The sequence below is a fragment of the Eublepharis macularius genome, chromosome 5, assembly GCF_028583425.1.
Source record: "Eublepharis macularius isolate TG4126 chromosome 5, MPM_Emac_v1.0, whole genome shotgun sequence".
Classification (NCBI taxonomy): Eukaryota; Metazoa; Chordata; class Lepidosauria; order Squamata; family Eublepharidae; genus Eublepharis; species Eublepharis macularius.
In genome coordinates, this window is record NC_072794.1 from 55,702,093 (window position 1) to 55,717,059 (window position 14,967).

Below are 14,967 nucleotides of genomic sequence, written 5' to 3' on the forward strand. Positions count from 1 at the left end.
CTAATTAAAGTTTGCAAATGCAGATAGTTTCAGGTAGGCCATGTTGGTCTGCAGTAGATCAGCAGAATTTGAGCCCAGTGGTACCATCAAGGCAAGATTATCAGGTCTTGAGAATCAAAGCTCCCTGAAGAAGTATCTAAAAAAGGGATCTTTGACTCTCAGAAGCTTATATCCTGAAAATGTTGATCTCTAAGGAGCCATTGGACACAAACCCTGCTTTGCAAATGCAGTTTTGTTAATGCAAACGAGTAACAAAATGCAGTTTTGTTGCTGGAATTACCTTTGTGAACATTTTTTATGACCTTTAGTGTTAGTCCCTACTTCTTTGGTCTATACCCAGTCCACTTGTCCTGCTAACGTTAGAAATGTCTGGCCAATCTAAGAACTGTTTGCCAAGAGAATCAAATGACCCTAAATCAGAGGATGTGTGCGTATGTGTATGTATGTGCAGGACAAAGGAGGCAAGATTGGCCAGGAGAACAGGCAAGAAAAAACCATTTGATATGGTTGAATTTTATGCCCAACTAAATCAGCCATGAAAAGGTTTTGTCTGGCACAAAAGATAAATCCAGAGAGAAGTGACTAACTTGGGCTCTGTCTTCCCTATGACAGTTATGCTAAGTATTTTGATCTGATCAAGGTGTCATTGAGCACCATTGCCTTACTAAAGCACCTCCCTATGGTGATCTCTGCCTGTAATTTTTGGAAAGCTTTCCATTTTAAAAATCTCTCCTGGACACATCTCTTTCTCATCTCAGGGTCTTTCTATCTCCTAACCAATCTCAAGGCTTGCTTTTGTTTTTATCTTAGAGCCAAATGGATGTTACTGTGACCACAGGTCCAACCTGTGGTCCAACCTGTGGCCACCTATGCTATTTTAGAAAATTTAGCACCGTATGATCTTGTTCCTTCCCACACATTTCAAGTTTTGAAACAGTCATGATGGGGGCTGTTTTGGCACATGAAAAGCTGGGGGGGCCATGCATGGTTCCAACATCTTACAGGTCTAGGGCTATCGGTCCCCAAGCAGGGGTGGGGGATCCCCCACTCCCAACCTCCATTCCCCACCACCACTCACTTGGTTGGTAAGGAGGAAAGGCGTGGAACATGCCCAGAAGGCAAAATGCCTCTCAGGCAAGCCCACAGAGTGAGCACTCCCAGTGTGCACTCCTCTTCTTTAGAGGAAGAATGAGAGATGGCAGAAGAAAGGTTTCTGTCTTGTGGTTGGTCCCTAGAGTGAATTTGGACCCAAACAGTAAGCAAGCCTTATTCCCACAGGCATGTGGATAGCACCCATGATCCTTACAGTTTTTTAAAAAAACATGAAATGGGTAGTTGATGTCATGTACATAGATTTTTCTTTGCCAGGACTTGCCTCTTATAACTGCTTTCCAAGCTGTGATTGGAGCAGACCTATCCCACAGGCCATTCCTGTTAGGAAAATAATAATGGAGAGAGAACTTGTACTCATTTGTTTGGTAAGAAAATCACATGTATGCTGGAATTGTGAACATGGTTTTTCATATATGTGTATTTCTCACAAAGTAAACTTATTAACTTGTTCTTGCTAATACATTTTTTTAGAGAAATTTTAATGTGAGAATAGCTCTGTAATTGAACATAATAATGAACATTCTGACATTACAGTGCCATCCTAAGAAGAGTTATACCAGTTGACACTGACATTCTTAAAATATAACTCTGTTTAGGATGGTGCTATTAGGGTTACCAAAAATAAATGTTTATATTTTAGCCTCTTCCTGCTCTGATTAAATTGTACTTCAATATGTATTTCTGCAGTTTGATACAACAGCAACAGCAGTTATCATGACCAGGCTAAATACAAGAGACAAATATGTTCAGATGTTAAGTGGGGCAGATACAATAGAAAGCAGGTAACCCATTTTTCTCCAAGCTGTTGGAAATATTGTCTGTAACATCTTTGTTTATTTAGAAGGATGCCTGTGAGGAAAGGCAAGACATGGAGAAACTTTATTTTCCTTTCATGTAGGAGAATACTGATCAAGAAAAAAATCTATAGTAATGTTTTTCATGAATGTTTACTGTAATAATCTGATTAGAACAGAAGTTAGCTTTGATTGCAATTCAGGCGATAGTAACATATTTCTACTTCCCATTCATTTTAATTAAACTTATGCTGGTGTAATTGTGTACAGTATTGCAATCCTTATGTGCTGTAAAATAAATCTTAACACAATTCACAACTTGCATCTTTACAAAAAAAATAGGTGACTGGTACAATAGCAAAGATATGATAGAGGATGGAGAAAGGTGGGAGGCAGGAGAGAAGAAACCAGGTAGATTCAGGTTGCCTGCATGTTTTGGGGTAGCTCTGCTTTTCATGTTTACTTACATTTGTCCTGTTTTGGGCAAGTGTACTTGTAGATCCTTGTTAAAACATAGGCGAGTTCAGTGACAATGAAAAATTACTACTGGATAATGGTAGAATTGGAAGTTGACTTTCAAATATCGAGATGTCTGCCATTTTATAGATATAAAATACTCTGTCTTGAATATTCAGGGGAAAATTAGCAGAGAATGTCAAAATTATTTTGTATGTGGAGAACATATGAGGCTAATACTGAAAATCCCATAACCTACATCTGATCCTAATGAGGTTACTTATAATAAACCCCACTGTTTTCTGTGAGAATAACTTCTTAATAATAGCTTGATTCTAAGCATGTTTACTTAAAGGAATTTTGAGTAGGGCTTAATCCTAAATAATGGACTGCAGCATAACTATACTTAAGTTTTGTAACTCATTTTCAGTATTTTGTATGTGGGCTGTAATCATCCAAACCACAGTTTGCAATAAAATGTCATTGTATGTTCAATCAACTTTTTTTTGATTGAACTCCGTGTCCACATTTTGAGGGGAAACATGTTTCCATTCCTGAAACATGTCCGTGTGCAATTGGCTACTGCTAGAAGAAATCTTACACTGAGATATGTATACTACCAAACAGGTGATTTTACTGTTCCTTAGGTAGGGAAAATGAGAAGGAGAAACTTACTCACTGCAATAGTCAGATACCTAGTGTGGCATTAAAGCATTTCTTGATATAATGCCTTGTTTTCTACTGCTTTGCTCAGCCAAGTTTGGAGCCTTCCTTTGACAGGAGAGACTGTTCCTTGGGCTGTGCTCGGAGTGGCTGAGCAGAGTGTTAGGAAGGATACAAGCCATTATTTTTTCTACCATTTTCTAGAGTGAGTGGTGACTGTGACCATTGTTTTTGCAGAGTTATTCCTGTACACTTCAGCTACTCGGTCCTACTTTACTGCATTGGCCTGCTTGTGAGAGTGAGGAGCTGAATGCATTGTAAGAATAAGGTGCATAGTTATAGATAAACTTTTTAAAAATTAACTTGTTTTCTGTTTTTCTTAGTTTGCACACACATCTTATTGAACATTTAAATGCTGAAATAGTGCTCCACACCATCACTGATGTGAACATAGCTTTAGAATGGATACGATCAACATTCCTGTACATCAGAGCTTTGAAGAATCCAGCTCACTATGGTTGGTTGCTCTTAAGCTTTATGGACTCTGGCACTCAGTTAAAATATGCTGTGGTACAATTTTAATAAAATAGGTTACAGTGGAGTAACTATATTTTGGGAGATTATTTCTTAATAAGAAAAAAAACTACAAAAAAAGATAAGTTGTATTTCCTCTAGTCTAGCACAGGCTCTTCTTTTCAGTAGTATTTGTAGGCAAACCTCTTTCAGTTGTTATGGTGATATGTGTCTGTGTGGGAAAGAATCAAGTTTTTCAGTCCCTTGTCTTATGTATGCCTGTATGTGTATGGGGTGGGGGTGGGGGGAATGGAGGCCACTCATTGCCTTTTCCCTCCTTCACTTGTCCCTTCTGAAAGTTACAATAATAAATGATTGGCAACATTACAATTGCTTTTTTGTAGCATGGTATAAATCTGAAAACTTCTGGTGTCTTTATTGCAGGTATGGAATGCTGTAATGGCTTCAGTATATTCTCTCAGTTTTTAAATGAATCCTCATGCTTGAAACCATTGTTTTAGCACTTGTCTTATATACTTTTACTTACTTTTTCTCATTTGCTTTTACTTTATTTCTTCTTTGTCCTTTTATTGTGAAGCCACTAGAGATGTGAAGGCCCAAGAAAAAAAATGGAAAATGTGAGGGGGGAAAAACCACTTTTTACCTGAGGCTTTCCCCCTAGTTTTTCCAATGGAAATTTTGGCGAATACTGGGGGAAAACTTCTATGAAATATTTTCTGTTTTACAATAAATGAAATGCTTTTAAAGACAAGGTGGGCATGCTGTAGACTTATATAGCTCTTAAATCCAAGATGTATTCATGCATCTAGAAGCTGTTAAGGAGTAGATAAGCTTGTTTCAGTTCATGCAAACCTTGTTTTCTGAAGAGCTGCATGAGGATAAATGCGAAGGCTCAGAATCCAAAGTTTCAGAAACTGATTCTCTAATCAGAGACTTGCTGATACTTTTATTTTCAAATGTGATTAATTTTGTACATAGGTAAAATGCTATAACATATATGCTGATAATATGCTATAACGTTATAAAGTTTAAGTACATATAAAATATGCTGTTAACTTGTGTTTTCAGTTTATCACTATTTTTTCTACTCTTCAGATAGCATGTGCTAAGGTAATATAGGGTGCATCAGTTTGCAGTTCTCTCTCAAGTATTGAGTAGATTTGCAATGTTACATGTAGAAAACTAAGGCACTTATAACTTTTAAATTAAATATGTCAAATATTGCAGTTGTATATGCTAAAAAGTTATAAAAGATGCTTTTTCTGTTGATAAAGCTGTAAAATTAGTTTAGATTTAATAGAGAGTAAATATTGCATATATTTCAATTTCCCCCCAAATTTCCATTTCCCTTTCCTAAACGATTTCCCCCCGCCTGGCTTCAAAATTTATGAAAATTTTACATCTTTAGAAGCCACAGAAGAAGAAAATTGACTCTAGTATAGGGCCTCTGGGTTTTTTCACCAAAGAAAGCAGCTGTAGGAGGATTGCCTATAGATACTAAATGCCATCATATACGAATGCTGCATTTGCGTCTTTTGTTTGGGAAAATTGCACAAGCTGGTAAATGGCTAGAATTCCTCTGAGAGAGCCTATAGACATACCAGCAGATTAGACAGTAGAGGAACATCAGGGAAATTGGAGCAACAGGTCCGGAATATATCAGTCAGACCTCCCATTTGAGCTCTGATAGCAGGGCCTTAAAACCTTTTAACAGTAGGTTAAAAACTGCAGTGTTGCTTTGTAGAGATACTCCCTCCAGTCTAAGCCCATTTATGGATAGAGTAATTCTTAACCTTCAGTGTTATGGCTGCAGTCATAAGTAGAGATGGGCATGGTTGGCGCCCCCCCCCCCTAAAATGGCTGCAAAGAAGCAAAGTCCCGCTCTGGGTAAGTCAATCTCGGCTACCTTGCAGAAGGGAGAGTCGCTCGAAGAATTGGTGCGCAGGGCGGTGGTGGAAGCCATAAAACCCTTTGTTGACAAGCTGAACGAAACTGATCAAAGGGTGGGCTTAATTGAAAGCGAAGTGAAAACCATTAAGGAAGCAGCGGGGGGGGGGCAGAGAAGTCTGCTCTGGAAAGTGCGTCACTTGTGAAGGCTACGAAAAAAGAGCTGAAGTTGGTGGAGAACCAGCTGATCGGGCTACAGGTGGAACGAACGCAGACAATTTTGCGCCTCCAAAACGTGAAAGAGGAGGAAAATGAGGATCTGTGGGGTTTGGTCTCGGAACTACTGGCGACACCCACGAGGACAACTAAAGAAGAGGTCAAAAGCGCCATTTTGGAGGTCCGTCGGGCTTCTTCAAAATATGCAATAAAGTGACAGCTGCCTCGCGAGATCATCATTGACTTTTCATTTAAAAAGATTTGGGACACTATCCTATATAACTCATACAATGCGGATTTGGACTTTATGGGTAATAAAGTCAAGATTTTGAAGGACGTTCCATTTCTAGTCCGGAAAAGACGTTTTAAGTACAAAAAGTTCGTAGCTCTTCTGAGGGACCGCGGAATAAAGTACAAATGGTTACTTCCGGAAGGAATATGGTTTGGACATAAAGATCAAGCCTATAAGATATTATCAGAAGATCAACTAAGGGATTTTGAGGAGAAAAACCCGGAATTCCAGTGCACCAAGCAGGAAGAAAGGGAGAAGTCTGGGGGGGGGGGGAGGAGACGAGCACCGCAGTTGCGGCTGCTCAGAGAGAATTGCGTCCGGGACCCAGAAGGGGGAGGAAAGTTTAATTAGAATTTGGAATGTGTATTCTGTATGATTAACCACTCCATCATTATCTTATTGAGCTTTTTTTTTTATTATGGCAGTATTAAGGGAAAACATTGAAGTGTAGTGTTGATTGTAGGTTATCCTCCCTTTTTTTTCCTATTCTCCCCGCCCCTTTCCCTTTTCTCCATCTTTTCCCGTCCCTTGTGATAGTCTTGTGTAGTGTTTTGTATACTGAAAAATAAAAAAATTATTAAAAAAAAATAAGTAGAGATGGGCACTATAAAAAAAAAATACCGATTAAGCCGTTCATGGATCCGGGCTGCTGCCGAACCCAGGCCACCAATTCTAACCGATCAAGTCCCTTTTCTGATCCGGAATCGGGAAGGCCAAAGCGGGAGGGCGCCCCGCTGTTTCTAGCGATATAGGAATGGTGGTGGGTGGCAGTGGCTGCCAGGCCTGGCGGGCAGGGGGAAGCAGCGATGAGCCGCCTCCCTTCAGGGAGGGAGGGGACATTCACACACACACACACACTTAAGAGTAGAGGGGGGAGTTTTTAACCTGGCAATGAGCCGCCTCCCCTCAGGGAGGGGACATTCCCAGGGCCGGATCTATGATTGCCACCGCCCAGGGCAACCGTAGTCAGGCTCTTGCATGCGCGTGTGTGCTCCTGGGTCCCCCCACCCACCCACGCAGCAAGCTGGCTGTCCCGGTGCGCTGCGGAGCTGGCGGCAGCGCGAGTGGCTCGACGGCTGCCCATGCCTTCACCTGCCCTGCAAGACAAAGGGCGGCCGGCTTGCCCGCACGCCCCTTGTCATGGGGAAAGGCGAATGGCGTGGGCAGCCTCCCAGCCTCCCGCGCTGCCTTTTGCCTTTTCCCAGGAAAAGGGGCGGCCGGCTTGCCCACACGCCCCTTGTCCTGGAGAAAGACGAACGGCATGGGCAGCCTCCCAGCCTCCTGCACTGCCTTTTGCCTTTCCTTTGTGCCCATGGCTTCAGAACACCGCCTTCTCCCTCCCTCCCCTGGGTTGCTGCTCCATGGTTGGAAGGAAGCCTGCTAATCAAGGAAAGCTGGGCTTCCATTCGTGTTTCGAGGGCGACAGAAGGAGGGCAAACACAGCTCATTCCCCTGGCTCCGTTGCCCCGGGAATAAAATACTGGCGCAAGAGTATCTGCAATTCCGAACAGAAACCGATACATCCGATCAAGTCCCAAACAAGCAAACCCCCAACTGCTGGATCGGTTGCCGTGGACGGAACCGATTAGCTGAGTCACAATAGCGCAAATGCCAAAATCGGGGCTTTTTTGAAATCGTAATTCAGATCGTGCCCATGTCTAGTCATAAGTAAGGTTGCAAACTCTGAGTTGGGAAATTCCTGCACATTTGGGGGTGGAGCATGGGAGGGCAGGGTTTGGGGAAGGAGGAACCTCAGCAGGGTATAATGTCATAAAGTTTACCTCCCAAGCAGCCATTTACTCCAGGAGAACTGTGCCTTGTTGTATAGAGATCAGTTCTGGGAGATCGCCAGCCAGGGGTTGGCCATGGCCACCTTAATCGTAGTTTTAAGGAATTCAGCTCCACTGAAATTAGTAGGATGTATTGTTGAGTGGATATGTTGAGGATCTAGTGGCACCTTTTAAGAGAACATTTGCAGGTTTGCAATTATTCAACTGTATATTGCGTCCCAGTCCCATATTGGAGCCTTATAGATGCTCAGTAAAATTACTGTGTTGGGCCCAAGGCCAAGAAATCGAGTTTTCTCAAGGATAGATCAATCATGATATGTATGGTTGGCATGCTGCATATATCTAGAATCTGAACTGAAAAACCAATGTTAAACCAGAAAGATTTGGGAGGGTGAAAAATAGCCTGTAGAATTTTGCATCTGCTTCCTCTTGTAGGGCATAGAATTTTGATTGAATGCTACTTTTAAAGTAGCATTCTTTTTTTTTAATAGGGCTTTTACAATATCCCATAATAAGGAAGCTTCAGAAGTGCTATGAAAGGTGCTACTGTTAACTACATCATCTCCACTGGTCAGTATTAAATTGTGAGGCTACTTTTAAAGGAAACAGTTCACTTTTATTGAATACCAGTTGGGTTTCCTGAAGTTTTCTGATTAATAGATCTGTTTTATTGAGGGTCAGAGGAAACATTAAAATTCAGAAAATCATTTCATATTGAATGAAAACAGACCTATTTCCCCCCTAAAGGCAGAGTTTCTGCTTCTGCACTGATCCCAATTGCTGTCAGCACTTGCAGCATAAGGCGTTCTGTTCAGCACAGTGGGATCTCTCTGAGCACTGAACAGTTGCTTTGCAGAGCTGTGAAATAAAGGGTAGAAGTGGTAAACGGAATAGTTACTTTGTTGAAATGCTCTTAAATCATGAGAGTTAGGACATTTAACACCTTTCTATACATCTGTTTTTGAACTTGTCTTTGATTCCTTAAGATGCTGATAAAACCATTGTACAAATAAATGCGAAATGTTCAAAATAATTAAAATATTCTTCAACATATGTTATATTTTTGTCAGAGCCAGTAGAATAACATGACAAATACTAATGCTTGTGCTTAAATCCAGTTTTTTGCTTTCTTGTGTAATAGGAAATGGGGGGAAATGGAAGTGAAATCCTTGTTTGGAGGAAGGAGATAAGGAGAAACAGCTGTTGTCAGAAGTGTTGTAAACTTGGGGAAAATGGTTACAAATGGGTGTTTTTAATTTTTGTTTTCATCCCAAGCCCTGGTTAGCATGCTGTGTGTATTCATAAATGCATATTTTTTCCAATATGTAATACAAAATGACCGTTTTACAGCTTTGACTCAACCATCTCCCTCCCTTATTTGTTTAAAACATTTCTATAAATATATATAAGCAGGTTACAAAATAAAAACAGTAATGCTATTAAAACAATAAAAATCACAGAAAAAATAAAAACACAATATACCCCAAAGCTTAAAAGAGCAGTTCAAAACTGTTTAAAATAAAACAGCAATACTAAAAATGAAAAAATTTCCAAGAGCAACAACACCAAGCATAAAAGCAGGACAATGGTTAAAAAGCTTCAAAGGATAATTATCTGAAAGATTAGTACCATTAAGATACTTTATCTGATGCCTAAGTGCCACCATAGAGATATCTCTGACTCTGGTGCACATACCCATCTTGTTTCGGTCTGTCAGTGGGTGCAAGTAGAATAGGGCCCAGCAGCAAATCAGCAACCAATGAAGACCTTTAGAACTGATGAGATAGTGTTCTTCTATTTCTTACCTACTAGTAGCTTAGTTGCAACATTTTGGACCAGCTGATGCTTATGAATAGCTTTCAAAGGCACCCCACTTAATGTGTAATATAGTAGTCCAACCTGGTATTGCATTTATTTTGGATGTTATAGTGTTGAACAGTTGTCTTCCAGCACCACCTTCTGAAATGGGTCTGATATATAATATCAGAACCATATGAGCATGGTACCACCAATTCACGGCCATCCAGACCAGGAAAGTACAATAGTACAGAAAGCTGCCAAGAAGTCCTGCTGAGCCAAAAGGGTTGCCTTACTTGATCCTGCTCCCAACAAAGGGCAAAAAGGCCGTCTCAGTCCTAAAATTGCACCTGAATGTGAATTGAAATGGGTCTGAATAATCCATTTCATTGACTTCCACATGCTTGAATATGTGGATGATAATTGTTTAAATCTTGAAGGTCCAAAGAGGACTTCTTTAGGAGGAGTCTCACAACCACTTGTTCTCACAATTAAGTTTTTACAACACTCAGAACTTAATCAAGCAGTCTCTGTTAGCCACATATGAGGAGTGAAGCCAGATATGATGAGTGAAACATAGGCTTCACTTCTCCAAGTAATGTATCCACATCTTTAGATTGTGATAACAAGTTCATTATTTATTATTTTGAATATATATATATCTTGCCTTTCTCCCATACCAAAGTGGGACCCAAGGTGGCTAACAGCATAGGTTAAAAAATACTACAATAAAATAAAAAACACAGTTCTTAGAAAAATATGGTGTGAAGGAGCAAGATGACATCACTCCCTCCCCTGCTCCAAGATGTTAGAATGGTGTTCAGATTGCCTCAGAAACTCTAATAGTGAGCAAAAATAGTTTGGTCCAGACGGCCTCAGCTATAATTCGTCCTCTTCACTAATTGATGATCTGGCAGTCAGAGCAGCCACATCACTGCCCCAGAGAAATTCCAGGGACCTCCTGCTAATGCACCTTGAACCTGGCCACAGGTGATAAACCACAGATTAAGAGTCCATTGACTCTTTCCCTTTAGTTTATTCCTCTGACAAGCTCTGGATGTTTGAAAGTACCTGAAAAGAGAAAGGACAAGTGCTTTCTCAGCTGATCAATGTTCACAAATGCCTTCCCTTTCCATATTTCAATTACCATAGTTCCCTAGAGCTACAGAAACAACTGTCACAATATACCTCAGTCATATTTGGGCCATTAGTTGACCAGCCATCAGAAACACTGCGAAGTTGCAATGATGTTGCATGTAGAATTAATATAAATTGCAGCTTTGCCACAGTAAAGTCATCTGATCACTTCACCATAAGCTTAGATCTCTAGTGACAGAAGTGAGGACTAAATTATGTGACTGCAGCATGCATATGCTGGAGATATGAGCTCTTAAAAATTCTCACATGATTTCACCCAGATGAAAACAACCTATATCAGACATGCTGAAGCAAGCAGGAACCTACCTTTCTTGATTAGATTAAAGATTTTGTGCTTTGATTTGATCATGGATGTCTGCACACTTTAACAGTAATTGCTCAGTTCATATCTGTTTTTTTATCAGGCTTAAAATATATCCACAAAATTAATAAACTCCCACATCTATGTATCTTTTTATAGCAAATAACTCTCTGTATTTGTTCATCATATAGATCTGTTGAAATTAGACGGTCATTTTATCTAGGATTTTGCATATGTTTGTACAATAAAACAGCTATGAGTTAAGCCATAATCAAACGTTAATGTTTCTTTTCATGAAGGTTTTTCAGTTGGATTGGACAGAGCTGGAATTGAAGCAAAATTACAAGGTGAGATGCTTTTTGCATTACTTGAAAACACAAAGAAAGTAATGCATTATAAATAGGACACAATGTGTATGTAGATATTCAGTCACAAATCAGAATCCAATAACCCTTAAGTTACTGGAGCTTAACTGCTCAAGTTACTGAGTTATATGCTAGTTTATCCAGACAAAATTAACCCACCTAATATCAATGTTTGGTGTAGTACCAGTTTGGTGTAGTGGTTAAGAGCGCAGGACTCTGGAGAACCGGATTTGATTCCTCACTCCTCCGCTTGAAGCTAGCTGGGTGACCTTGGGTCAGTCACAGCTTCTAGCTCTCTCAGCCCCACCCACCTCACAGGGTGTTTTGTTGTGGGGATAATAATAGCATACTTTGTAAACCGCTCTGAGAGGGTGTTAAGTCCTGAAGGGTGGTATATAAATTGAATGTTATTATTATTATTGTTATTAATGGTGGAGTCAAATAAGAGTTGAACAATTCAGGCTTAAGCCCTTCTTTGTAGGGTTGCCAGTCCCCTGCTGGAGGCAGGGGATCCCCTGCTCCCACCCTTCACCCCCCCTTACCTGGCCAGTGGGGGAAAAGGCAGGGGAACATGCCACCTGGGGTGTGTTCCTAAGCAGCGCAGCACACTCCTGCATTCTGCAGTGGGTCGATTTGGGCCAACTTTAGGTCCATTTGGGGCCTAAATTGGCCCACTGTGAAGCATAGGAGCTCTCCAGGGCCTTCCCAGCAGCACTCCTGCACTCTGCAAAGGGCTGAATGAGGCCCATTTGGGGCCAAAATCGGCCCGCTGCAAAGCATGGAAGCACTCCAAGGCCCATCATGTTGCCCTAGCAGCATTCCAGCACTCCGCAGCTGGCTGATTTCTGTCCCAAACAGCCCCAATTCGGCCCATTGCAGAGTGTGGGAGCACTGCCGAGATGGCCCTGGAGAGCTCCTGTGCTTCACAGAGGGCTAATTTAGGCCGCAAACAGGCCCGATTGGGCCCACTGCAGAGCACTGCATTGCTCCTGGGGACAGAGCACTGGATTGCTCCTGGGGGCGGCACAAGGCCCTGTGCGATAATGTCACTGCTTGGAAATGACATTATCGCTCAGTCCAGGAGCACGCATGCACCCGAAGATGTTTACACAGGAGAGTGCCTGGTTTTTTTGCCTCCTGCACGAAGGGTAAGGCAAACTGCCAACCCTACTTCTAATTCTATTAAAGTCAATGGTCTTTGAAGGCTGTAACTATATTTAGGATAGCAGAATTTGAGTCCAGTGGCACCTTAGAGACCAACAAGATTTTCAGAGTGTAAGCTTTCAAGAGTCAGAGCTCTCTTCTTCAGACACTTGGGGAGGGCAACTCTAGTCTACTGCATCGGTTCAGATCCATCTTTCAAGCTCTGCTCTCTGTGCTCCTGCCTGCAGAGGTGAAGTGGGTGGCAACTAGGGGTGTGCACTTCGGGTTCCAGGTTCGGGGGAAAAACCTGAACTGGTCTCGATTCGTAAAGATTTGGTATTTCTGAATTGGGCAGTATGATGGCCCTGATTCGGAAATACCAAATCAAAGCTTCCTGAAGCAATTTGGATTGCTTCGGGAAGCTTCGGGGCCTTTTAAAAGGGTGCCCGCCATTCCACCACCACCGTACTTACCTGGGGCATCCTTCTGGCGGTGGAAGCCTTCCCTGCTGCCCTGCTGGCCACTGCTGAGGCCAAAGCGGCGGTGCGGGCAGTGGATGCACCGGCTGCAGCCTTCCCCACCATCTTGCTGGTCGTGGCGACAGCAGAAGCGCCTTCTCTGGCCTTCCGAAGGTAAGTGGGATTGGGAGAAGGGGGGCTCAGGTGGGAGGTGGGAATCTCACTTCGGTATGCTCCAAATCATTACAAAGCATACTGAAGCGATTTCTGACAACCAAAACCCAAAGCAGCTTGCCACTTTGGGTTTTGGGTCATTCCGGATCATTTTCCCGCTTTGGGTAAACCCGAAGAGGAAAAACCGAATATTTCCCTGCTGCACCCCCCTAGTGGCAACCAGAGGCAGGATTTTTTCAGTGGTGCCCCCTCACCTTTGGAATGTTGATCTACCCCACTGTTCTTTAGGTGCCAGGCCAAAACATTTCTTTTTACCCAGGCTTTTAACTTAGGGGTTTAACTGTACTGTGTCTGCTTCTGGCCTAAGGATAATTTTATCAATAGCATCTTAAGCTGTTCAGTGTTTGCTTTATGCTGTTTTCATGCCCTATCTTGGTTTTAATGACTCCCCTCCCTCTGCTGCTATATACAAAATGTAGTTTTTTGATATACGGTGCAATTATCATTTCAACTTGAACAGAATTATGTTTGAAGAACCTGAATGATTTATCATCACTTAATCTAATCAAGATGGATGAGGAACTTTATTTCAAACCAACAGGTAATACTTATTAAATAACTGATCTATTACAAAAGAAACTTAATTCTGTAAGGTTTAGAATGCTTTCTGAGTAAGTCCTTATCACCATAATGTCTTATACCCTTGATAAGTTAGGGATTCTTTCCCATCTCCCACTATGTTTTCCTGTAGCCAGCTGAGCACCGTCTCTTAAAATACCTTGGGGCAGTCACCCATTCTCAGCCTCATCTACTTCACAGGGTTGTTGTGAGGATAAAACAGAGGAGAGAATATTGTAAGCCACATTGTGTCATCATTGGGGAGAAAAGAAAGGTATAAATGAAATAAATAAATAATACTAAGGTAGAATCATGGAACATTTCCATGGTACAATCTTAAGCAGAGGTTAACCCTTCATTGAACTTAGAAGCACTCCTTCAGATTTCATGTATCACTTGAGTAATTGCATAGTAGTAGTAATTGGTGGCAAGCCCCCCCCCATCCACAGAAACACTGAAAATTCTGTTATGAAGTCCAACTAATGAGCAAGCCATAATGGTTCTGTTGTTAATGGTGATTGTTGATGTGTTCTGTCTAGAAATGGGAGCAACTAAAAGACTGAGAAGTTTGTTATGGGTTGTAACATGTATATAATGTAAAAAAATGATTCTTTATTTACCTGTTTCTCTAAAATGAGCTGCTTTATTTTTTTCCTATAGAAACTGGGAGACTAATGGCTTGGTATTACATTGCGTTTGATACCTTGAAAAAGTGTTTCATGATTAATGGAACAGAGACTTTATCTGAACTGGTAATTTCATTATTCAAATAAACTATGAATATATTTCAACTTATGATTGAATTGATACCTTCTTTTATTTTATAGTTTTGTGAGTTATGAAAGGTTTATAAATCCATAATGAGAGATACATATAGTACTGGTCACATTATATGTGTCACCTTTCATACTTAGATATTGCCATGGCATAATATTTTATACATAGTTCTTGTTTGCATTTGTCAAATGGATGGAACTCCTTAATCCAGATATTGCAGCATGTCCCATGAAAACCCCTTAAAATCAGCCATAACAATAATTTCAGCAAGGGTGTATTTTTCGTCTTACAGGTCCTTTCCCCTTTTAAAAAAAAATTCTTATACACAGGATATGTGTGCACTTCTACAACTCTAGTCATGCCACTGAGCAGTCACTTGAATCCCTTCTTGCTAGAAATGGTGAGCTGGCAGGGGCATATGTCACAAAACA

At 41.2% G+C, this 14,967-nt stretch overlaps 1 protein-coding gene across 1 annotated transcript in view; it reads left to right on the forward strand.

The window, feature by feature from the left end:
• Positions 1-14,967, forward strand: part of HFM1 (helicase for meiosis 1) — a 98,079-nt gene that overhangs the window by 47,377 nt on the left and 35,735 nt on the right. Inside the window, exons 16-20 of the mRNA XM_054980361.1 lie at positions 1,801-1,895; positions 3,410-3,543; positions 11,301-11,348; positions 13,662-13,742; positions 14,420-14,511. Of these exons, the coding sequence (XP_054836336.1) occupies positions 1,801-1,895; positions 3,410-3,543; positions 11,301-11,348; positions 13,662-13,742; positions 14,420-14,511 (450 nt within the window). The remainder of the gene's footprint in view (positions 1-1,800; positions 1,896-3,409; positions 3,544-11,300; positions 11,349-13,661; positions 13,743-14,419; positions 14,512-14,967) is intronic.